This window comes from Chionomys nivalis, chromosome 17 (assembly GCF_950005125.1).
Source record: "Chionomys nivalis chromosome 17, mChiNiv1.1, whole genome shotgun sequence".
Taxonomy (NCBI): domain Eukaryota; kingdom Metazoa; phylum Chordata; class Mammalia; order Rodentia; family Cricetidae; genus Chionomys; species Chionomys nivalis.
The window spans coordinates 31,803,942-31,829,247 of NC_080102.1; the positions used below are offsets into that span (position 1 = coordinate 31,803,942).

The 25,306-nt window shown below is 48.3% G+C and overlaps 1 protein-coding gene across 1 annotated transcript in view; it reads right to left on the bottom strand.

The window, feature by feature from the left end:
• Positions 1-25,306, bottom strand: part of LOC130888848 (maestro heat-like repeat family member 5) — a 74,301-nt gene that overhangs the window by 25,118 nt on the left and 23,877 nt on the right. The window contains exons 5-15 of the mRNA XM_057792211.1: positions 15,712-15,871; positions 14,529-14,581; positions 8,400-8,507; positions 8,028-8,144; positions 7,091-7,210; positions 6,067-6,213; positions 5,406-5,528; positions 4,681-4,760; positions 3,419-3,554; positions 1,361-1,456; positions 199-303 (exon numbers count right to left, since the gene is read on the bottom strand). Coding sequence (XP_057648194.1) covers positions 199-303; positions 1,361-1,456; positions 3,419-3,554; positions 4,681-4,760; positions 5,406-5,528; positions 6,067-6,213; positions 7,091-7,210; positions 8,028-8,144; positions 8,400-8,507; positions 14,529-14,581; positions 15,712-15,871 — 1,245 coding nt within the window. The remainder of the gene's footprint in view (positions 1-198; positions 304-1,360; positions 1,457-3,418; positions 3,555-4,680; positions 4,761-5,405; positions 5,529-6,066; positions 6,214-7,090; positions 7,211-8,027; positions 8,145-8,399; positions 8,508-14,528; positions 14,582-15,711; positions 15,872-25,306) is intronic.

The window sequence follows — 25,306 nt, forward strand, 5'->3', positions numbered from 1 at the left end:
GGTGGCAGGGGCAAAGGTGTTCTTCTGAACAGGAGACCCCACCCTTGAAGGTGTATGATTAGGGAGTTGGGGAGGCGAAGAGTTGGGGAGGCGAGGAACTGGGGTGGGAGAGGAGCTGGGGAGGTGAGGAGCTGGGAAGGTGAGGAGTTGGGGAGGCGAGGAGCTGGGGAGGCGAGGAACTGGGGAGATGTTGCTTACGTCCAGGCATCGTTTATAGTTCAGGAATTTGAAGAGGATCATGCATCTATGCACAGCCCGTTGTCGCTCGTGAGCCTTCTCTGATGCCAGCCAGACATACAGGTGCTGCAGGGTGGGTGTAGTCAAGCGTTGTGTCAGATGCCCAGAGATGGCCCTCCATGTCCACCCCTCAGCAAGGCTCCGTGGTCCAGCTTTTCTTGTTCCCTTGTCAGTCCCTGACTCTAGAGCTGCCCTTCACAACTGGTCACTTCCTGAGCAGCAGAAACATTCCCTCCCCCATAAGCTCTCAGACTGCTGTGTTACGGATGCCCCTTTCTAAAACCTTCTGCTGTGCACACAAGCAGGGATGCAGTTACCTCTGGCAGAGGATGGGTACTGATTTCAGACCTCTGCACGGCTGAGGGGTTGTGTGGTCAGCTGATCTAGATGCAGGATGTTTGGAGATAGAGCAACCCAGGAATGGGTGAGGAAACCATCGTGGTTTCTGCTGGTAGAAGCCATTGCCGCTTGGGCACATTCCTAGATTGTCATGCTCTCTTGGGAGTTCCTTTGCCTGTGTTCTCCCTCCTGACTTCCACCTGTGCACCACAGGGCTTGGTGATCCTGCTTCTGCTCTTAGCTTCTTACATGGCTGAGCCTCACCATAACCCCTCACCTTCCAAGCTCTAGTGGGCAGAGTTACCTCTATTCTGACCTACTGAGCTGGCTCCTGCCTCTCCTTGGCTCCAGGCTCCTCTTGTGGGTCCTTCTCCTCTCAGGGATGGCTAAAGTTTTTATTCAGGGCTCTTTAGGAACTCCCGTTGGCTCTGACCTCTGGCCTGATGGACCTGGCCTCTCCACTGGATCTAGGCCCTGCTACTAGTCCTTCATCCTCTGCTGAGTGGTCTCCCTCCCATGGATACCTAGGGGGCAGATGAGGGGGTTTGTGGGATCCATGCCCTTGGGGGACACTGTGATATGGGCACAGGTGGTAGGGGAAGCCACTTCAACAGATCCTTTTTTGGCTAGGCTGACTGATGCTTCCTTGTCCCCTCCAGATGCTCCAAATCTCTAGGCATAGGAAGTCTACTGGCCAGGTCTGGCATCCTGTGGAGGGCCCTCTCTGGGACTCTCAGGCCAGAGCTGCTCATCCCTGCCTCCCCCCACTGCCAGCAGTCCTCACCGACAACAGGAAGTACAGCTCATTGGTTGTGGGGTTCTGGATCATGAAGCACTGGAGCATGTGGTCCATCGCCTCCATGGTCTGGTTGTATAGTCCCTGTGGAAGGGAGGAGGTCAGCCAGGTCCCGTAGGGATGAGGGCCAAGGCCACTGCAGTATCCAGCGGCACCCACTTTCTGCGTGTCCAAAGGCCAGATTCCCACAACTGACAGAGCTCGTTACCGTATCTACAAGGGGACTTGACACACAGGCATGGGGACAGGCCAGGAAGGCCTTGGGAACCCACCCAAGTGAATTTACCCGAGGGAAAACTCAGTCCCAGCAGGGCTGCCTCTGTAGACGTGTAGAAACGTGACCAGGCCTGCCTTGTCCCAGGACCCCAGGGGAAAAGGGAAACGATTACTGGAAGTAACACACTGTAGTTTTCTTCCTGAAAATCTTAGTAAAATTTTAATTTCACTATTTATTTTGCGTGTGTGCACATGTGTGTATGTGTGTGCACGTGTGTGCATGTGTGTGCATGATGCATACTGTAGCATGTGTGTGGAGAGCAGAGGACACCTTTCAGTCATGTGTCCTCTGTTTACTATGGATTCTAGGATCCAACCCAGGTCCTTGGACTTGAGTGGCAAGTGCTTTTGCACACTAAGGTCTCATTGGTCCTCTTAAAATGTCCCCATCCACCAAAACAGTGTAATAGTCCTGGCTATCCTGGAAGAGCAGGCTGGCCTCGAACTCACTGAGATCTGCCTGTTTCTCAAGTGCTGGGATTACAGGTGTGTGCCACCATTGCCCAGCCTTTTCAAAAGTTTTTTTTTTTTTCTTTTTGGGCATGGATATCTACCTTTTCCTGGTCCTGCAAGCTATAAAGCTGATGTAATTTCTGAGGCTCATGTAAGGGCCCTCAACAATGTTGCTGGCATGTTCAGGGATATGTGTATGTTTGTCACAGAAATGCCCTGACAGACTCTCATGAGGTCATTAGGAGCTCTGGCCATTTGCTATTTGGTGACCTGGATGGCTTCATTTCTTAGGCCAGTGTTCCTCTACAGGGGTGATAAGCAGCTGGTCCCATGTGACAGGGCAGGAGACAGATGGAGCCTGGACCAATGCTACTGCCTCCCAGGACTGACACTCAGTTCTTGGTGGCATTTCCTGCAGGGTCAAGGAGTCTTCTAGTCACCAGGTGCAGATACTCCTCCTCCTCCGTCACTACCTGTTCTAGTGTCTATCTGTCTTCATGCAGCCTGGGCCCAATTTCACATATGTGTAATACAAGTAGAGACCCTGGAGTAGGGTTCAGATATTGGCCTTCCCACTGCTGACTTTATTCTTCTGAGATGTGTATTCCTTGCCCCACCCCATCCCCCAGTCACCGTGGGAAGGTGGGGAGGGTCCACAGACGACCCAGTGCCTGTGCAGCTCACTTTACAAAGCTGTCTTGCCTTTTACCAGTCACATGGGGCTGGGACTATGCCTGACAATCTCATGCGCCCTCTGGTGGTAGCCATGAGACATGGCAAGCATCTTTCCGGCAGGGCCTGCTCAGTATTAAACAGGAGAGACCTGATCTAGTGAGTGACCCAGGCCGGCAGGCGTGGTTAATGCAACCCAACCCGCAAGGACGGTGACTCCATAAGCCATCCTAGTGCGACAGGACCAATTCCTGTAATATCAGGGAACTCATCCCTTTGAAAGAGCCATCTCCTCTCTTCTGTGAATTCCTTAGGTGGCCGTGGGACTTGGAGGGAGGGAAACACAGTGGTGACTCTGCTTATTCTGCATGGATTTTAGGTCAGCAAGGAGACCGTGCACATCATTATGTACAGAGCTCCTGAACAGGCACACACCAGGTAAGCCACCTACCTTAGCACGGCCCAAAGGATGATAATGGGCCATGTTCCAGGAGGGCAAATGGGAACCCAGAACCTTTAAGCAGCTATGTGGGACCTTCACCCTACCTGTGGAGTGGCCAGGCCATGTTCCCCACCCTGCTACACACAGAAGACTGAGCCTGACATCCTACCTGAGAGTCCCCTGGGCTTAAGTGCAGGCTGTACCTGGATGTTGGGTGGTTCCAGGAAGAGGCAGGTGTGCTTCTCCAGGGCATCCAGCAGTGGCAGGGCAAAGACGCTGCGGAAGCAGATGGAGAGGAGCCGGGACTTCCTGTCCACATCCATGGGTGGTCTCAGTGCGCTGTTGGGAAGGTGAAGCATCCTGAGGGCCTGGGACCAGGAGGGCAGCGGTCAGAGCACAGACCTCACCGAACCCACAGCCTTTGCTTCTCACAACAGGGATTTGTGCGTGCACTCATCCACCTCCCCAGTCTCCTAGTGGTCCGTCACTCCAAGCTCGAGCCCTGTGAGGGCCTTTGAAGGTGCCGCTCTTGCAGTGAAGTACCTGCAGGGCTCACTGACTCACCCAAGCAGGACTTTGCTTAACAGTCCCATGTCAGCCAACGTAAGCCGGCCTCATGCGTTGGACTCTGGTAGAACACCAGGCTTATAGGACCAGTCTATGAATCAATGCTCTACCAGCTGTCAATCAGCCTCTTTGACGCAGTGCTGGTGCTCCTACCCTTCTTTGCCTGGTGAGGATGTTACATTCCTCCCTATCTTACTTCTTGCTTCGGTCTCTTTGAGCACCTTTCCCAGCCCTATGTGTGGTATGCATCCCATTTCCAGGGGCATCTTGGGAGAATAGGGGTGTTTGCTGTTGGTTTCTGGCTGGGTCCTAAGAGACCAGACAGTCCCCAAGCATCCAGAGATCAATAGTGACTGTGCATTTGCCGAATACGAAGTGCGGGTTAGCAGAGACGAAGCACCGGGGAATGCATTTGGCGTGGATGCCTGCCCAGTTCCATTTGCCACCCTGCCAAGTGCCGTGTGAATTGCCTGCTATGGTCTGAGAGCAGGCAACTCTGATCTCCCCGGTCTTACCTCCTCCCTGATCTGTGGGTGGAGAAATAAACTGGGACCTGTATTCCCCGGGGTCTGGGGCTCCCCAAATTCTCTAGACCCATGCCCTGGGGTTTGACTGGGGCTAGCTAGATGCAGCTATCCTTTGGCCTCCTTCTAGATTTCTTCCCTACTTGAGCACTAGGCTGGAGAGTCAGCTCGCTGTGTGGAGTGGCTGTACTCAGGATAAATGTTCCAGCCCCCTTCCTGCCTCCCCCACCTCCCGCCATGACCTGCAGTGGCTCAGCTCCAAGCTCTCCCCAGCAGGGCCTTGATGTCTGACTTCCCTCCACCTTGTCCAGCTAGCATCCTGGCCAGGGAGCTGCCTTTTTGGGCCAAGACAGCCCCCATAGGCTGTAACCTACCAGAGGCTGGCGACAATGCGGATGACCTGCTGGCGGATGCTGGTGAACAGTGTGTCTTGTGGTTCTTTCTCCATCAGTATCTGTAAGTCCACGGGAGAAGGTGCAGAGGCTCAGGCCTAGCTGCTTCTGCCCCTGACACCAAATCTTAGCCCTACCCCAGCATTTCAGCACGCTAGGCAACTCAGGTGGTGGTGCTGTCTGTCTTTATCCACCTGGTGGTGAGACCTGGTTCCCACTTAGAGAGCCAGCGTGGCCTCTGGAATTAGACAGGCCAGGTCTGAGTCCTGGATACTGAGTTCGAGCTGCCTGCCCCTCCGGGGACTAGCTCCTGCTTGCACTGACTCTTGTTTCCTTACAAATTATTCCACTTTGCTGTTGGGTCCCAGGCCAGGGACAGGAGCCACCCTGTCTTATCAATGCTCTTTGCTTTTGACACTGCTGCCCAGTCTCTTGTACATTTCCCATCGTCCCAGCGGATCTGTCTAGGGACCCAGAATCCTAAGTGATTGATCTGGGACCCGAGTCAAGAAAGCATGTAGAATAAAGTGTGCTGGTCTTTCTGTGTCTCAGTGGCACTGGCTGTAATGTGGGCATACAAGGTTCTCTCAGGGTCCCAGGAAGACCCAGGTAACCTGGAGGACATGGAGTATTTCAGATGGGCTGGGGGAGGGGACTTCCTGTCCTGAGGGAGGGGGCTCTGCCCGTGCCCAGGGCCTGGTACGCACCATCAGACATTCCAGGAGCTCGCCAGTCTGGGAGAACTCGTAGCTGTGGGCACCCTCACTCCGGCTGATGGCTCCCACAAGCATCGCGACGGCCATAAGGAAGCTTTGTTTCAGGGTCTCATCCTGTGTAGGTCAGGCCCCAGGGCACAGATCAGCCTGAGAGCCCAGGAGCTTACGGGAGAGAGCAAGAGGGGAGGCCAAGGACACCATCTCCAGGAGCAGTTGGGTCAGGGTAAGAGGAATGTGGCAGAGACATCTGGGCTGGGAGCTCGTGGGTGGGGTTTTCTTTAGGAAGGGGCACCTGTGAGGGTTTCTAGGGTGTGTTGGCTACAGCTTGATGGGTAAGGCTTGTTGCTGGCTCTTGCAACAAACTGAACTATGGTGCTCCTTAGAGGCGAGCATCACCCTGGCCTCTCAGTATCCATGCCCCCCCACCAAGTGAAGATCCAGCATTTGCTTTGTAAGAGTCCCCCCTTTTTGATTCTAGGAGTTGGGGGCAGTGTGGAGGTGAGCATAGGTCCAAGGTGGTCCTGGGCCTCTCTGACTCCACAACTGGGGCAGGGCAGAGCTGGAATCCCGGCTCTGCAGTGGGGGAGGAGGTGTAGGACGGGGGTGATCTGTGGGGGAGGACAGGGCTGATGGTGAACAAGGCGACCTGTACCCAGGAGCTGAAGCGGAAGTAGAAGATCATCCTGGACAAGATATTGTCCACCCACGGCAGGATGTGGCTCTTGGCCTTGGCTGCCATCTGGCCGTAGGAGAGGAGGATGGTGCTGCCAGCCCATTTCCACCGAAGGTCCTCGAGGCTCTGGCCGTGGGGCCGGAGAGGGGTGGATTCAGTGTCAGGCTCTGCCCACAGTCTACTTGGGGAGTTGGTGGGAGGGTGCACCCTGAACCCAGCAAGGTGGGAGAGGGGTCTTCTAGAGGGTCTTTGTTCACCAATTGAGAACAGCAGAAGCCGAGCTGGCTTTTTAGGGGGTTAGACTGATTTATACTGGGACACCCAGGGCTACGTGTAGGGTACTTGGTTCTGTTGGAATTGGAAGAGTTGGGGTGTCTCCTGTGATAGCCCTTTCCCCATAGCCCAGCACCCCTTTTCTTACTGTATGAGACAGAGTCTGGTGTACCGTACCCTAGTGGCCTTCTGGGGGCCTGGAAAGATCATGCTCCTATCTAAACAGACAGTAATGGGTCAAGTGGAATTTCCTGCTTGGGTGTGGCCCAGCGTCACCTCTTCTCTCAGATGACACCAGAATACTAGCATGGTGATATTGTTTTTCAGTGCCAGGTGCCCTCTGAGAGTCTGAGGTGTGTACCCCAGTTCTGCCACTTGTCAGATACGAAGACCCATCAGAGGCTGCTGGCCTTCAGGTTGCAGGGTTAACCATGAGCAGAACCACAAAAGCAATAAGAAGCCTCCCCACCAAGGAATCCCAGGGGAGAGGTCCCCAGACACTGTGTCTTCCAGGGGGAATCATGTAGGCTGCAGTAAGGTAGCACAAGCATGGAGCCCCCTCCGGTGTTGGCAAGCAGTTCTCAGGCCAAGTATCTCACTTTTCAAATAAATCCTCGCCTCAATGACAACCGTAATCCCACAGTAGTTGTTCTGCCTTCCTTCAGGCAGTGTGGGGTTTGATGTCCCTCCCGCCCCTTGCCCTGCATCCCCAGGAACCCTGAGCTGATACCTTCAGGGAGAAGCTCTGCAGGCTCCACTTGACGGACGTGCTCCGTCCAAACTGTTCTAGGATGGCCCAGGCATCGTCCAAGTGGCATACTGCAGCCAGTCCCACCGTGAGAGCAATGCCCTGTGGGCAGAGTCCCCTGAGTCTGTGACCTGGACTCAGTGCCTTCCCAGCCCACCAGCAGGGTGCAGGGACTCACACACGCTTTAGGACCCGCAGCTCAGAGCTGAGACACCCATGAGGTATCTCTTGTGGAGTCTGGTGGGTGGAGTTGGGGAGGAAAGAGGTTGTCCCTCATGCCGACTCTGAGCAGACATGCTCAGGAGTAGGTAGGGAAGATATGTATGAGAAGAAAGGGATGAGGTGATGGTTTAGCTTGTGACTGAGTTAGAGTTCATGCTGTGACCAGGGCTCAGGCCTCAGGGCTCAGGACTCTGGGTGGGAGCAGGATCAGGGCCCAGTTGTGTGATGAGGGCCAGAGATCAGGATGTGACCAAGAAGAAAGCTCAGAATGTAGCCAAGATTAGAGTCCATGACCATGATCAGGGCTTAGTATAAGACAAGGATCAGGCCTCAGTGAGTGTTCATGGTCGGGTCTCAGATTGTAAGCAGCAAGGTTCAGTGTGTGATCACGATCAGGGCTCAGTGTATGATGGATATTAGGGATCAGTAAGTGACCAGCACAAGTCACTTTATGACCAGGATCAGGGTTCAGGGGTGACCATGGCCAAATTTGTGGTTTGGGTCAGGCAGTTAGAGGATCAAAGGAGACTGGGCCCTCACCTCCCCCTCTTGGGCCCTCACCTTCCCCCCTTGGGCCTTCATTCCCCCCCCCCCGTCTTTGGGCCCTCACATCCCTCCCCTTGGGCTCTCACCTCCCCCTCTTGGGCCCTCACCTCCCCCTCCTTGGGCCCTCACCTCCCCTTCCTTGGGCCCTCACCTCCCGCTGCTTGGGCCACTGGTGAGATGTTTCCAAGAGGGTTTTGAGGTGTGTCCTGACGGTGGTGCTCTTCTCCTCAGCTTGAAGGATTAGCCCATAGTAGGTGAACAGGAAGTCCTGGTGGGGTTCAACATCCTGTCCTGAGTGGGACCTGCCTGCCCTGAGTTCCTATGCCCAACCTCCCTGGGTTCCCTGACCCTATGGCTACCCTTCCCATCTTGCCCCAGGGTGAGGGAGGAGACACTTCTAGTCCAGGCCGGGATCCTGTTCCCTTAGCCCCTCCAGTTTCTTTCAAGGGCCCTATGTGTCCTATGACAGAGCCCATGGGCCTGTGTGGTGAATGACTGGGGTCCCTGGGGGCAGTGGGCTTACCTTCTCTGGGGTGTGTGCTTGCTGCGTCCGGTCAGACTTGGTAAGGGTCCACAGCAATTCCTTGGACCACACATCTGTGTTCAGGAATGGCACCGACTTTCTGGCCATCTGTGAGCAGGTGTGGTGGGCAGGGCTGGAGGCACTCCCCCCCAGCCTGAGAGCCCTGACTCCATCATCCCCCTACTCCCTTATCCTCCCGGGTTTCCAGAATTCAGCTTTTTGGCTTGTTGGATTCCTCAAGGTACCCCCAGATGTGTTTAGGATATCCACAAGTCTGGGAAGCTGCATTCCCAACATGAGCTGAGGGCTCAGACCAGATATGTCAGTGAAAGTGGCCCCGAGACAGGGCAAGGACCACAGGCAGGACTCTTCCTCTGAAGTGTGCTCCCCGTGCCTGGCAGGGTGGCAGCCTGCACACTTTGTTATTTCCTAGGGAAATGAGTGATCAAGTGAATGAATGCAATGGCCTTTCTAGACACAGGATTCTGGAAGTGCGTAGCTCGCTCAATAGGATGGCTGTCAATATGGCTATGAGATCTTCGTTTCCAGTGTTCCCAGAAGTCAACAAGTCTGAGGTTTTTGTCCTCAGCATTCTTCTGGTGTTAGGGACATCCTCTGAATCCTCAAATCTTAGAAAATATTGATAAATGTTTAGAAAACATAAATTAAGTTGAAAGATACAGTTGAGAATAAGGTGTCCCTTTCCTCTCCTTTGGAATGGTAATGTATATTCTGTGCCACTGATGTTGGAAACACGTAATTTGCTTTTTGACTTTACAGGGGCCATAATTAAGAGATGACCTTGAGTCTCAGAAGAGACTTTGGACTTTTCAATAGTGTTGAGACTGTGAAAAGCTATGGAGTTTTTTTTTTTTTGGAGTTGGATTACATTCATTACAATATACCTACAAGCCTGTGGGGACGAGGGAGTAGAATGTGGTGGTTTGAATGATAATAGTCCCTGTAGGCTCATATATTGGAATGCTTGGTCTCCCGTTGGTGGAACTATTTAGGAAGGATTAGAAGGTGTGGCCTTGTTGGAAGAGGTGTGTCTCTCTGCGTTTCAACAGCCCACACAGCTTCCAGTTTGCTCTCTCTCTTCTTTGTAGACCAGACATAGTCTTTCAGTTACTGCTCCAGTGCCATGTCTGCCTGCCTGCTGCCTGCTGCCATGTGCTCTGCCATGATAGTTATGGACCCCCTAAACCACAAGCAGGCCCCCAATTACATGGGTTTTTTTTTTTTTTTTTGTAAGTTGCCTTGGTCATAGTGTCTCTTCACAGCAATAGAAGAATATCTCTGATAATTCATTTGGAAATGACAAAAGGGGACGTATGATGAAGGTGGCATAAGCTCCGCCTGTCAGATATTTAAGAAGTGGACATTGGGGGCTGAGGCCATGGCTCAGTGGCTAAAAGAACTTCCTGGGCAAACTTAAGGACCTGAGTTTGAACCTCAGTACCCCCATTAAAAAAAAAATAACCAACCAAACAAACCAACAAACCAGGCATTGCTGCATGTATCTGTAATCCTAGCACTGGGGTGGGGGAGGCGAGAGGGGTGGAAGTGAAACCAGGTGGATTCTGGGAGCTTGCTAGTTAGCCAGCCTTGCCAAAATGGTGAGTGTCAGGTTCGGTTAGAGACCCTCACGACACCGAGGCAGAAAGCAGTAGAGAAAGACACCTGATGTCCGGATGGGTGTGCACATGGACACATTTGTGTAATACTCCACACATCTCCCCCAAATAAATAGATAACGAATATTTAAAAAATGGAAATGAAAGTAATTACATAACTTGGGGACAAGACTGCATAAAGGCTGGACACATACGGTCATTTCCTTCAACTGAGGACCACAGACAATATGGTCCCATAAAGTTAAAATGGAGATTTCTATTCCAGCTGTCATAGTGTCTTTGCTCATGTGTTGTGTGTGTGTGTGTTTTGTGGTAATGTGGTGATGCTGGTGGGAACAGGCTTATGCGCCACCAGACCTGTCAAGCCTGACACACACAATGACTGTGAGGTGTGTAGTCCTTGATCATGATAAACGACTCCGATGCTGGCTTATGCAGCTACTCCTTTGATCACTATTTGAGTATACTTCCTGCTTATAAGAGAAGTCATTGTACAACAGTGTCAGCAGGCAGCAGCCCCATACAGCTTGTGAGGACTGTCTCTTGCTTTCATCAAGGCCCTGTGTACACAGCACTGAAAATGCTCAACAGATCTGTAAGTGAAAGGAAGCGTTGTTTGGTGGCAGGGTGATAGAGCTGACAGCTTTGTGTGTGTATGTGTGAAGGTTTTGGCAATAGCAATTAAAAAACAATATTGACATCAATTAAAATCTAAAATACATTTGTCTAAGCAGCTAAGCTTTTAAGAATTTATCCTAAAGAAATCCTAAATTAGGGACACTGTGATCCCAAGAGGGACTGTCTTGCAGGACAGACGACTTAGAGCGCCCCCTGTAGGTAGGAATGTTTGTGTCATCCCCAGCCTTAGCTCTCATCCCTGAGATGGTAGTTGCTCTCCACAGATGGCAGAACCTGATTAGAGTGTGCTTGTCCAGCCTGGGCCCTGTTCTTGGTTCTCTCCCTGCATTCTAGGTACAGAACAGATGCCAGCTTAATCCAAGAGCACTGTGGGTGCTGGGAAGCCTCTAGGTTACCCAGAAGCAGGTGTGTGTGTGTGTGTGTGTGTGGACTCTTGTCTTCTCTCCCACTCCCTTCTGTCTGCTCACTGTTAGTACCAGAGCCTCTTGTCTGCAATGCAAATTTCAAAACTCAGAAAACTAAACAGTTTCCTCCCTATAGCTCTACAGTGTCCTCAGTGTGGCCCAGCCTGACCCAAGCTGATGTGGCATAGATTATGGGATTTGTGCATACCTGACTCCCTGCAGCAGAGGTGGTTAGTGTTTCTGTCTGTGAGTGGGCTACACACACTCTGTTTAGAGCAGCCAGGGGGTACACAGGGCAGGCACCACTGCACTTAGAAAAACCTAAATATTTGAAATGTTGAAGTCTATCCTCAATTAATATATATGAACCATATTATATATATACTATATCATACATAATATAATTTATATTATATAACAACATACCATATATTATAATATAGATATTATAACATATGTATAATCTGTATCATATTATGTATTACAGTATGGAATATATATATATTTGGATTTTTCGAGACAGGGTTTCTCCGTAGCTTTTGGTTCCTGTCCTGGAACTACCTCTTGTAGACCAGGCTGGCCTCGAACTCACAGAGATCCACCTGCCTCTGCCTCCCGAGTGCTGGGATTAAAGGCGTGCGCCACCACCGTATATAGCATGTATTATACTATATAATATGTTAGTATATATTATATATAACACATTATATATTAAATATATCACGCACATACAACATATATGTGCACACATATGTGCAATGTATATTATATATGATGTATAATACACTATAATACATTATATTACATACTATATTATATAGCACATATAGTATATTACACATTATATATTACATATTACACACATACACACCTATATGTGTATGTGTGTAATGTGTGTGTGTATGTGTGTGTGTGAGAGAGATCAAGAGAGAGAGTGATTGCTTAGTGGTTAAGAGCACTGGCTGCTCTTCCAGAAGTTCCCAGCACCCAAATGGTGGCTCACAACCATCTGTCGCTCCAGTTCCAGGAGATCCATTGCCCTTTTCTGGCCTCTGAAGATACCACACACATAATATATAAACATACATGAAGGCGGAACACTCATACACAGAAAATAAAAATAAATTAAAAAGTACATTTATGATGATGATGATGTGTGCGTGTGTGTGTGTGCGCGTGCACGCGTATACATGTGCTATGGCATGTGTGTGGTCAGTCAGTTCTCTCCTTCATGTGAGTCCTGAAGATTGCACTCAGGTCACTGGGTTTGGTGCACACCCCGTTACTTACAGGGCGTTCTCTTCATTTAAAACACTCAGGCGTAGTTCAGTTACAGTGAAATTCACAGTGCCAGAGAGCAAGAGATGTGAACACCCCTTAGAACTGTGAGATTCGTGTGCTTTCCAGCTACTGGATCTGCGCAGAGCTCCTGAGATTCATTCTGGCACAACCCTTTCTGATTATTTCATCATAAGGAAGCGGAATTTCTGGAACTTTATGTGTTTATCGTCCTTCACTGCATGCTTCTGTGTATCTGATGTTTTTTCACTAAGTGTGAGTATTTCTGAGATCCATCCATGCTGCTGCCTGCATCAGAACTTCATTATTTTTTTTTCTTTTTGAATGTAGAATTTGGTTGATTTTGGTTGGTTTGGGTTCAGGAGGGTTCTCCTTGTTTGGCTTCCTAAGAATACTGAGCCACAGGTTCAGATCTCCAGCTGGAGACATTACTCTGCCAGCCCCAGGTGTCTCCAGTTTGAGGCTAGAGCAAGATGGCTGCTGTAGGATTGTGCAGGGTCCACAGAACTGCATAGAAGTCCTCCAGGTAGAACTGGGAGTTTTCTTTACTAGAAGCAAAACTCAGGGAAAAACCTGAACAAGCCACATGCTATCCTGAATAGACCTCCTCTGTCACCTGCTTAGCTACTCTCAGCCGTCTATGGTGGTGCCTACCATGCCTTGGGATAAAGCATGACCCAGTTACCTTTCCCCAGGCCCTGTTGGTGGAGTTCAGATCTGTTTTCCTGTGTCCACGTGCTAGGCAGCCAATTAATAAATTCTTTGTTTTTCTGCAAGCATGTTGTTCAGTGGCAGGCAAAGTGGGATTGGCTTGGAACAGAAAGATTTCACATAGCTATTCTCAATTCTTTAATAGACACAGGACTACTGAGACCTTCTGTTTCTTCTTGTTTCAGTTCTGATAATTTTTTTTTTTTTGGTAGCAAATCCTTTAATATGTAATGTGTTTGTACTGTTAATTATTCTTTGCTGAAAGTGACAGTTTCCCCCTATTATTCAGTAGCGATCTTTCTGATGATCTTGCTTTCCCTCCTTTGTACTTGCTACACAGACCAGGCTGGCCTCAGGCTTAGAGCATTCCTCCTGCCTCTGCATTCTGAGTGCATATTTTCTTCCTTCCGTTTATTTTGGGTTTAGTTTGCTATCCCTTGTTAACTTCCAACCATGAAGTTTTATACCCTTTCTAATATAAAAAGCTTTTTGTACTTCATGATGTTCAAAATATTTTCTATTTTTCTTTCTGATATCTTTCCCCTACATTTTACTGAGAAGTGAGTTGTTTACCTTCCAACCATTTGGAATGCTTTCAGATGTATTTTAACACTGACCTTTAGTTCATGTTTTGGTCATAGAAAGTCTTGTTTGGTTTCGGTCCCTTTAAATTTATTGGGCGTTGGTACGTAGCCAGTGTGTGGGGGAGAGAGGCAAGTCCTATTCATAGTAGCAAGGAGCACCCGTCAGACAAACGTGCCTAATGTCGTCTCTGGTCTTCCAGTCCTTGCTGTTCTGTTTCATCTCCTCAGCCCACTCCAGCTTCTCTGCCTGCTGCCTACCACAGTACTGATGACCATTACCGAGGGACTAGCCCTTCACAACCACCTCTAACCCGTTTCACAGACGAGCAAACTAAGCTGCAGAGAGGCAAAGGAAGTCAGCCCAGGCTGTCGTTGCAAATAGCTGACGTTGGACTCAAACCCAGTACAAGCCCCTCACTTGGGAGAAGGTCAGAGATAGGCTTGCCCTGACTCTACTTCAGGCCTTGTCACACAGCCTTCCTCCATCCTTCCTTGGTCTCAACTCTGGCCCCTGTGTCCTTTCCAGTCCCCCAAGTGTGAGTGGCAAGCATTTGTCTGTGTTGAACATCTGCTCTGTGCTGAGTTTCTTGTGACCACGATTTAAATCCTGGTTCCCCCAGTGACCTTGGTCAAGTCACCTCCTGCCTCTACATTGTGTGCTTATCTGTAAGAGAAATTCTCTGTCTAGGCCCCTACCACCCCCATCCCCCCTTCCTCCTTCCCACTCCTTCATCCTCCCCACCTCTCCCTCTTTTCTTTTCCTCCAAGGCCCCAGCAGAGGTTTCCACGTGAGCTCACTGCCTTTCCCTCACTGATGACCCTCAGAAGATCTAGGGAGACAGGTTCCCTCCGTACCTGGGACAGCAGATCTTTCCAGCTCTCTCTGTCTTCTTTCTTGAGAAGCTCCTCTGTGGGAGAAGGGGGCGGGCTACAGGCCAGGTCTCACGCATCCCTCAGACACCAGCCTGCTCCTGCCTAGTGGGGTCCACAGGGAAGTGGGTAGGGTAGGAGACTCTCCAGTAGGAAGAACGTGAGCTGGGATGGGGATCAGGGTCCAGAGAGCTGGCCTGTAATCTTGGCACTCCCTGCATGCTGTGCCCAGGCAGGCTGTCTGCCTTCTCTGAACCTTGTTTTCCACTGGTAGGTGAGTGGAGGGACATTTTTGAAGCCCGGCCCTTTGGGATGTGCTGCGGTCCCTTCAAGTGTGGAAATATAAGTCTGGGAGGGGATACTTTGTGGGACTGGAAGGCCTTTTGAGAAATCTGGAAATTCTACCATGTAGGGAGGGCTTACTTTGGGGGTCCTTCCATCCAGCCTACCAATTTGAAGAAAGGCAGGGTGAGATAAACAAGATTCTGCTTGGGTCCAGGCTTGAACACAAACTCTCTAGAACTCTTTGGAGCCCCCACGTCTCTTCTCTGCCTGAACTTGTTGGCTGCTGACCTGTGGCTCCCAAGGCCTGACTTAGATAGGGCTCATATTGGCTGCCGCTTACAGGAAGCCCTCTACAGTGACCTTCTGGGCAGCTGGTTCCCTGTCGCGGGCCAGCACCTTCCTAACTGGGCATTTATAAGGATAGCACAGGCTTGGGTAAGGAGTGAATGAATGAGAGCAGGCAGAAGCTGAGGGTCCGAGGTGAGGCAGCCTGGGTGGCCCTGGCCAGCATCACTACTTCTCTGAGCTCTCATCTTCCTTGTGTGGCCAAGGGAGGGGAACAATTAACAGCCACTTAGGGAACAGTCAAGGTAGAATGGCAACTTCTGGGCCAACTCCTGGACCAGCAACCATGTGAATCTATTAGACAGTGGTGCGGAGGCCCTTTCTGCCTTGTGGGAAGGTCCCTAGCATGGCCAAGGCTGCTAAAGGCTCTTGGGACATGGAGCTCAGAGCTGCTGAGAGGGCCGGTTGGACTGCAGGGGCTTAGAGCTGCAGCCTGCATGGCCCATGTGTAGCCACAGCCATGGAGGGGTGGTCCCAGAGGCCCTTCCCAGTCTCCTTCCATTGCCTGGCCCTCGATCCATCCTATGGCAGCACATACCTTGGGAGGACAGGGTGCCCATCACATACAACAGGCTGCGGTGTGGGAAGACACCCGTCAGGAGCTCCGTCTCCAAGTGCTTGGCCACTGCTGGCCACGAATGCCGGCAGAGGGCCAGTAACACATTGCTGGCTGCATCCTGGTATATATCATCCAGTTCCTGGGCCAGGCGAGGGTGGTCACGGGGAGTGGGGACAGACGAACAGGGTAAGAGTGGCCTGGATCAACCAAACTGGGCACATGTATTATCTTTATGTCTTTACTAAGCCATCTCTTGGATAGAACACAGGCTAATGGAGCCTGAGATGGGCCCACTTCTGATGCTGGGCTAGAATCTCAGAACACAAGCACTGTTGTTTTTTTTTTTTTCTCCGCAGCCTTTGCACTACTTTGTCCCTACCTGGAGCTTCAATCCCAATCCAAATCTTAGTCCATTTTTAAAGCCCACTCCCAGGCCTGTTCTCAGGACATCATTCACAGGGCCTCGGGCTAAAGTCACCTTTCCCATGGAACCTAAGCAGTTTAGGATGTCACCCCCTCTAATTCTCTGTCACCCATGAGCTTTGACCAGAGGCCACGTTTCCACCTGAAGACCTCGGCCTGGACAGCCAAGTGTGTAAGGCACCACAGCAGAGTCTGGCCAACCAGCTCCCTGTCTGCGGCATGAGGGTCACTCCCAGATAGCCAGGAGCCAGTGTCTGCAGCCTGGCTGGGTGCTGCATAACTTTCTCCTCAGCACGTGTGCTGTGGTTTACCGAACCTGCTCCTACCCACTCAGGGTGCTGGGTGGGACTAGAGAGAGGCCGGTGCAGCAGAGCACAGCTGGCTGCATGCATTTGATGGCTGGGCAGCATCTGTAGGGATAGATGTCTGAGCCCCCCCCCCCCACTCTTCCTGTGATGCAGGAAATTGTCCTATGAAATCAATATACCACTTACAGCTTATTATAGGCACGGCTGCGAGAGCCTCTTGTTAACACACTGGATTGAAACTGATTTTGCAATTTCAAAAAAAAAAAAAGAAGTCCCTCATCTAAAACTATATTTAGGAGATTAAAAAGAGGGAGCAACAGCAATCATGTTCTGAAAGCCAGGAGTGGAAGGACAAGGGAACCGAAAACAGAGAACTTTGTCGGCAGCAGGGAGCACACAGGTCCGGCTCCTCTCATCAGCCCCATCCCTTCCATTCAGAGGGAAGGATGATCCTGGCTCCCTAACCTTTGGAACTGGGGCAGTAGTGAAGAGTCTGGGAGACAAGTCACACTGGGCAGAGCTCAACCTCAACCTGCCACGCAGTCCACCTGAGAAACAGCTGTGGAGAAGCTAGAGGCTGAACACAGATGAAAACATCATGTGAACTCTGAGGGCCAGGGAGCCAGCTCAGTTGGTAAAGTACTGTGGAAAGTGCAAGGATCTGAGTTCAAGTCCTTGTAATCATAGAATTATGATGCTTGTAATCCCAGTGCTAGGGAGGCAGGGAGGGGCGGATCCCTACTACTGGCTGGTCAATCAGTGAGCTCCAGGTCTCAGCGAGAGACAGTGCCTCCTGAAGAAAGTCACCTGAGGTTGACCTGTGGCCTCCATGTGCATGGGTGTGCACATGCACACACGGGCACCTGCAGACACGTGAATATGTATGCATGGTAAGAAAAAAAATAGAAGACTGATGGAATCAGAACCTGGAGAGGACATGGCATCCCTGAATGTGACACACAGTATGTGGTGTGACAACACACACCTTTAGCTTTTATGCCCGCTTCCTTGCTCACAGGTTTTCCCCCAAGGTACAGCACAAAATCTAGAATTATCTTCCATGTCCTGGTTAGCTTTCTGTTGCTCCAAAAAACACCACAACCACAGCACTTGGGGAGGAAAGGGTTTATTTCACCTTGTAGGTTACAGTCTGCCGTGTGAGGGAAGCCAAAGCAGGAACTCAAGACAGGAGCTTGAAGCAGAAACCGTGGGAAAATACTGCTTGTTGGCCCTCTTCTAGGTTCACAGTCAGCTACCTACTTACATAGCCTGGGTCCGCTGCCTAGGTATGGTACTGCCCACAGTGGGTTAGGCCCTCCCACATCAACTGGCAATCAAGAAAATCAGACATGCACACAGTAGAGGGTCCCTGTTCCCAACTGTATCAAGTTAACAAGCAAGGATGAACCATCATATTCCCAGAGTGCAAGCTGCAGAAATCTTCATTTTTCCTTGCTTTTTTTGTCTGGGTCGTATGACTTCTCCTCCTCTTTACTATTACTATTACTATTATTATTTTGGTTTTTCGAGACAGGATTTCTTTGGGGCTTTGGAGCCTGTCCTGGAACTAGCTCTTTTAGATCAGGCTGGCCTCTGCCCCCGAGTGCTGGGATTAAAGGTGTGCACCACCGCCCTCCCGGCTGGCTCCAGAGAGAGGAATGTTGCATGCACACACGCACGCACGCATGTGACAGGAAGGACCTGAGCACATGGCACTTGATTGTTCCCCCTGCCAGATCATTGCACAGGAGGTAGATTATGCAGAGGAACCAGAAAGGTCAGAGTTCACAGAGCTTCCTTGATAGCTCAACACAGAGAAGTTTCTGGAGATTGGGAGCACCTGGAAAGGGCAGGGATGCTTATTTCCTTCCCCACACCTCTCTCTACGCATATTTATCTGTATGTTTTGCAGTATCTTTTGTAACAAACAAATATGCTCCAAAGAGTCTTGCCCGAGCTCCCTTAGCTGCTTGAGGAGGTGGATGCGGGAGTCCCCATTAGTGACTGTCAAACGTGACAGTATCTAAAGGGGCAGGCAGCCTGGGGACTGGGCTCCAGTCCAGGGAAATGAGGCCACCTCCAGGTAGAGAGTGTTGGAACCTCCTTGTTTTGGGGGGATGCCCTGCTGCTGGCTACACCCACAGAACTGCTTGATGTGGGAGCCACCCGCGCCTCTCCAAGGTCACAGGCTCCTGAAGTGGGAACGTACAGATGAGATGTCGGCTTTCCCCAACACCCAGGGAGAAATTTTGTGAAAAAAAAATCAAGATCTCTTGAAAATGAGACTTCTGAGTAAGGTGACATGTTAGAAGCTGCCTATGTGTGACTGTGAATGAGAGGTGTCGGGGTAACAGAAGGCGGATTTTATTCCAAAGAGCAAGTGAGAGGAGCAGCAGGGCTCCTGAGAGAGGCAGAAGAGAAAGAAGCTGAGCAGAGAAGGAAAGAGTCTTAGCCTCGCCCCGGCCCCTCCTCCCCCGGAGGGCGCTGCAAAACCTCACATGTATTTGTTATAAAATTTGAAAAAAAGAACAACAAAAAAAATTTGAAAAAAATGTCAGGGGAGTTGGAGGCTGGAGAGATGGCTGTGCAGTTAAAATCACACACTGCTCTTGCAGAGAACCCACGTTCAGGTCTCAGCAGTCATGTTGGGCAGCTCACAGCCACCTGGAACTCTAGTGCCAGTGATCCAGCCCCCTCTTCTGGCCTCTTTGGGCACCTGTACTCACATACACATATATACATATACATACAATTAAAAAAATTAAAATAAGTCTTTAAAAATTATTAGTGTGTGCATGGTCATGTAGAGGTCAGAGGACAGTTTTGTGGAGCTGGCTTTCTATTCTGCTGCCGTGGAGGTTCCAGGAATAAAGCTCAGACCTCAAGGTTTACATCGAGCCAACTCACCAGTCCTGGGTTGTTTATTTTATTTTACTTCTTTTATCTTTATCTAACGTTGTTTAAAAAATGTTCTTTCTTGTTCAGATTTCATCTCTTGCTCCCTTCTTCTTCCTTACTTTCTTTGCCTTTTTCTTATTTTCTTTTATTTAAGCTTTCTTTCTCCCTTTCCTGTCCCCTTCCTTTATTTCATTCTTTATTGTTATCATACACATACTTTCTTGTTTACCACAAGCATTTTACTTTCACAGGTACTCTATCTATATCATTTTTATGTTTTATTTTCTAGGGTTATTGGTGGCATGGTGGTTATCTTTAATTGATTTTTAGTTATGTTTCCTTATCTGGTTTGGTTTGGTGCTGTTGCTGTTAAAGCACTATGATTTCTCTTCTCCAAGTGGTACTTGGGGTTAAACCCTCAAAGAGAGAGGAAGACTCTATAATAAAATTGGAAGAGACAACTGTCCCAACAGATGAGCAAATCACAGCTCAGAAACACAAGAAACATGAAAAAGCAAAGCATTGTAACTCCTCCAAAAGACCATGCCTCTTCAACTACTAAATCAAAGATATGGAAATAGTTGATATGCCAAAGTATTAATAAAAAATACAAAGTGTCATCAAAGTGGATCCAAACAAGCAGATCAAGAAGTAAGAAGGCACCTTAGAGCCTGGTCAAGGAAGTCAGCAACACCGAAAAGTTCAACAAGAAAGCTGGGGCAAACAAAACAGCAGTTGAATAGAAATGCTGAAATAAAAAACTCTGTGTTTCAAATAGATCACACTGCAAAGGAAGAACCAGCAATGGATTAGGGCAAGTAGTAGAAAAAATATTAGGGATCTAACACGAGGTTGAGGAGGTATTATATTCAGAGACTAATCAAAGAAACCAATAAGCATAGCCACAGCTTGGGAATTCTGAGGCACAATCACAAAATCAAAAATGAGAGCTGATGGGTGGGAACAGGGCCAGAATACAAATGGAAGACACAGAAACCCTATTCAGTGAGAAATATAGCAGAAAACTCCTAAATCCAGAGAAAGAGAGGGCATCCACAAACAAGAGTAACTTAGAACCCCAAATAGACTGACTAGGAAATTATAGGTAAAAAGCCAGGATTATGGAACAAAGGTACAATGCTGAATACTCAAGAGAAAAATGCCAACTCAAAGACTAGTTGATCAGACTGACACCAGACTTCTCCGGCAGAAGCTTCACACCCTCTTCTAAGATCTGAGAGTAAAAACTGCCAACCAAGATTGCCATATCCACCAATTTTACCTTTAAACATCAGTGGAGGAATAAAGACTTTCCATCATAAACACAAACCAAAGGAATTCAATGACTACTAGGCAATGTTACAGAAGATGAGATAGTCACAAATCCAGAAGCTCAGAAAAAAATGAGTTTCATCAGAGACAAATAAATGAGAAGTAGGAAATGATCAAACACGCCCAGCTCAATAAATAAGCAAAGCTCTGTGATAAATAAGGGAGAAGAAAAGAATACTGCCTAAACTGAATCTGATGACAAAAACCAAACTGTAGAAATCAGCAAATACATTTCAACAATAAACTAAATATAAATGGTCTCATTTCTCCAATTTAAAGGCACAGACTTGCTGAATGGATTTACAAGCAAGACTGATTTGAGGCCTATAATACACACACTCTTCCTAAAGACAACGCAACCAGTTGAGAACATTGATAAGTGTTCAGAGTTTACATTATGGGTAAGTCAATCCTGGCAGGAGAGCCTGTAAAAGCCAGAGTTGTTGACTTCTTTTTGCTGACAATTATTTTTATGTATATGTGAATAATACTACTTTAGGAAATATTAAACTCCTTTTTTTTTTTTTTGTAAAAAAGCAGAAAAGGAAGATTATTCAACATGGCCACAATGAGAACAGTTTCCTTTTTTTTTGTTTTTTGAGACAGGATTTCTCTGTGTAACCCTGCCTGTCCTGGAACTTGCTCCCAGGGATCCACCTTAGAGATCAAGCTGGCCTTGAACCCAAGGATCCACCTGCCCCTGCCTCCCAGGTACTGGGATTAAGGGCGCATACCACCACTGCCTGGTTCCATTCAGTTTTAAAGCGATTCACCGTTAAAAAGTTCAAAAGACTTAGTTATAATCAGTGAGGAAAAAGAGAAGGCAAGTATATAATACAGCCCCATGGTGTCGGCTGACTTATATCAGAGCTGGTATGTTTTCTCTAGTAGATATGTATATGTAAAATATGGGCACAATAAGTAATTCTATAAACAATGGCAACATTTATGATTGAACCATTCCTGACAAATTAATTTACGATGTTTTCAAAAGTTAAAATTAAAATGTAGTCTGAGATATATAAAGCCTACACAAGCAATCTAATAAGGAGAGTAGTCCTGTTGGAAAGAAGGAAAAAGAAACATGCCCGCTGGCCAAGACATACACAGACTAAAAGTGAAAAGGCAGAGGTTAATATGCCAAGCAGCAGAAACCCAAAGCAAGCACGAGAAGCTACTCAACCACCATGGATCTTTCTCCAAAACAGATCCCATTTTTAGTTCATAAAGCAAGTCAGGATGTGCAGAAATACACAAAATAAATGTATTGCACCTTATCAGACCACAACAGAACAAAACTAGAAATAAATATGAAGAAAAGCTATAGAAACTAAGCAAACCTACAGTGGTTAAAATGGTACACTCTTGAAAGAGTTGCTGAAGAAATTGTGTAGGAAATTAAAAAAAATTCCTAAAACTCAAATGAAAATAAAAACATGGCTTCCCAGAATGCAGCAAAGGTGATTCTAAAAGGGAAGTTGTGTCCGCTTACATTAAAACAACAACAACAAACAGGAAGAGAAATAGCTCAATTAAAAAATTTAAGGATAGACCTTAAGCTCTTAGAGAACAAGGACAAGCTAGCCATACAGCAAAGAGATAGGGTGAAGATTGGGGAAGAAATAAATATGATGGGTGTATAAAAACAACAAAAACAATCAGTGCATTGATGACTTGGTTCTCTGTAAAGATAGACAATATTACAAACTCTCTGTAAGGGACACAGAGGCCTCTGTGCTCGCAGACATGCACTAGGGGAACCTGGAATGTTAACCACACGGTACTGTTCCTTCAAGGGAAAGAATGAAAAATGTGTTTTCTGCCCAAAAATCTGGGGCAGATGTGCTTTCTAGCCTGGCGACCTTTGCACAATCTGTGTGGCAAGGGACTGTCTTGGCCCCAGACCCTCGTCCAGACCCTTCTCATAGACTTGTTTTTCTTGGTCGCTAGAACTCATCTTTATGGAAGATATCACAGGCGCTTTACAAAGAGTTTCCATGCTGTCACAGCTGATCTGTATTTTGCTTACTTTCTTCCTCTAAGAGATTTGGGTATGTCTTGCTGTTCACTTGAGATTTAGTTCATCATTACAAGTATAGTTTTCACCAGATTGGGCTGTGCTGAAATAAGCCTAAGATAAACCACTTGGGGGGTCAGATTCCTGAGGTTTAAACCAGCCTGGATATTGAGTGGTTTTGAGATGAACTGCCTTCTTGCCTCCCAAGGCTTCACACTCTACTGCTATGAAGGTTGCTGAGATCCCTGCGATTCAGCAAAACTAACCAAAAGAAGAAAATAAGACACAATTAAAAATTATAGGTGAAAACTGGGGGATGGGGGGATAGAAAGACATTGTAACAGATACAAACACAATCCAGAGGATCATTAGGGAATACTTCAAAAGAAATGGACACATTTCTAGAAACATATGACCTGACAAAATAAGTCAACTGTCCAGAAACAACCTGTATACAACCTAAACAAATGTATAAGGAGCAGTGAGGGCCAGACCACAGTGAGGAGTCTCTCAACAAAGGAATATCAGAACTGGATGGACCTTTAAAGAATTAACATCAGGGCTCTTCAAATTATGCCATTCCATTGAAAGAGAGAGAATACCCCAACCTCATTCTATAAACCATTATTATCCTGGTGCCGTGACACAATTTCTGGCAAAAGTAACCAGCTCAAGGGGCGATGGGTTCACTTTGGCTCAGGTTGAGAGTGTATAGTCCCTTGTGGTGGGGGAAGCATCGCAGAACATGTGGGTGGGATTCCTCACGTCCTGGGTGTATTAGAAACGGAGAGAACTTGAGCTTGTATAGGATAATTCTATCACCTCCAAAGCCTGCTCTCCAGTGGCCCCTTTTCTATAACAAGGTCCCACCTCATAATGGCCCCACAGCCTCCTAAAACAGAAGCACCAAGAGAGTCTTGGGAAAGAGTAGTCCAGGGCGTAGCTGTCTCTGCCAGGCTGGTGAAGGACAGCCAGGGACTGAATAGGCAGTGGGCCTTATATAGGGCTTCTTAGGGGCGGAGTTTTCCCAGGGAGAAATTTTTCTGCTCAGGGATTGGTTAGTTTTCCCTACTCAGGGATTGGTCAGGGACAGAGATGGCTCTGATTTCAGATCCTGCCTGTGTTTCTGTCACTGGCTCTGGGTTCAGAGCCAGAGTGGGTTTCTTTGGCTGCCCCTTTTACCCTACAGTGTTAAGTGGCACTTACTGGGCCATCCTAGTACAAACATGGAAGACAGAAGAGCTGAGGGTGATGTGGGAGTATTGGGGCCCAGCTCAGGAGGTTTTAGAGAATAATATTAGAGACTATTCTTGTGATATTTTGGCAACGAATGTGGCTGCCTTTTGCCTTTGTCCTAAAAATCTGCCGGAGGCTAAATTGAAAAGTTTTGGGTTACTATCATTGGCAGAGGAGATAGCAAGACACAAGGATAGGTTGTGTCTCATGTTTCTAGTGATTACCCAGGCAGATCTGTAGTGAAAAAGGGCAAACAGGGCAAAAAGAAACAGAAAATGCACAGTTTGAGGAGAAAAGGATCACAGGGAAATGTAATGTTGGAGTGAAGTCCCGTGTTCCAGGGAGCACCATGTTTAAAGAAAAGCCCGATGCTAAATGGAATAAAAAGTGTGGTGCTCTTGGGGCAATATCGCCCCTGGGTAAGCTTCCAGTCTGTGAGAGGGAATTAGAGGAAAGCTTAAACAGCTAAGGAAACCCATCAACAAAGCAAAGCTCATGTAAGTGTAATTCAAGGAGGGGTTCAGGTTCCAGCCCTAGCCTTCGGAAGAACTTGACAACTTTGGCCTCGTGGTTCTGGCCTTAGAGTAAAGAATATAGGAAATGGGTGTGGAATTTGCCTCTGAAGCCAGGCACGGGTCAGGGGAGGCCCTGCACGGACACCCGGAGAGGCCACTGTGTGAAGCTATGAAGGTGACCCCTGGATTGTACTGGAGATCTCAAGATGTTGGGGACACCAGAGCTGTGGTGCACCTGCCAGGGAGAGCCGCAGGCTGGGCTTGGAACCAGGCCAAGAGAGAGAAGTGTGTTGCTGTCAACAACGCTGGGAGGAGTGAAGAGTGCTTTGACGTTGGCTTTGATCTTGCTTTGATACAACATTTTCTCACCGTGCTTCCTTTCCTTCCTTTCGGAATGGTAATGTATATTCCGTGCCATTGTTTGTTGGAGGTATGCAATCTGCTATTTATTTATTTATTTATTTATTTATTTATTTATTTATTTATTTCACAGAGTATTACAGGTGAGAAGTTGCCTTGAGTCTCAGAAGAGACTTTGGACTTAGAAGCAGTCTTGAGACTGTGAAAGTCTCTGTGAATGTTTGAAGTTGGACTGAATGCATTTTGCATTATGATATAGCTCTAAGCCTTTGGGGGGTCAGGGAGTGGAATGTGGTGGTTTGAATGAGATTGGCCCTCATAAGTTCATATATTTGCACACTTGGTTTTCAGTTGGTGGGCTATTGGGAAGGATTAGGAGGTGTGGCCTTGTTGGAGGAGGTGGGTTTTGAGGTCTCCAAAGTCCTTTCTAAGTCCAGTCTCTCTCTGTCTGCTGCCTGTGGATCAGGATGCAGAGTGCTTAGCTA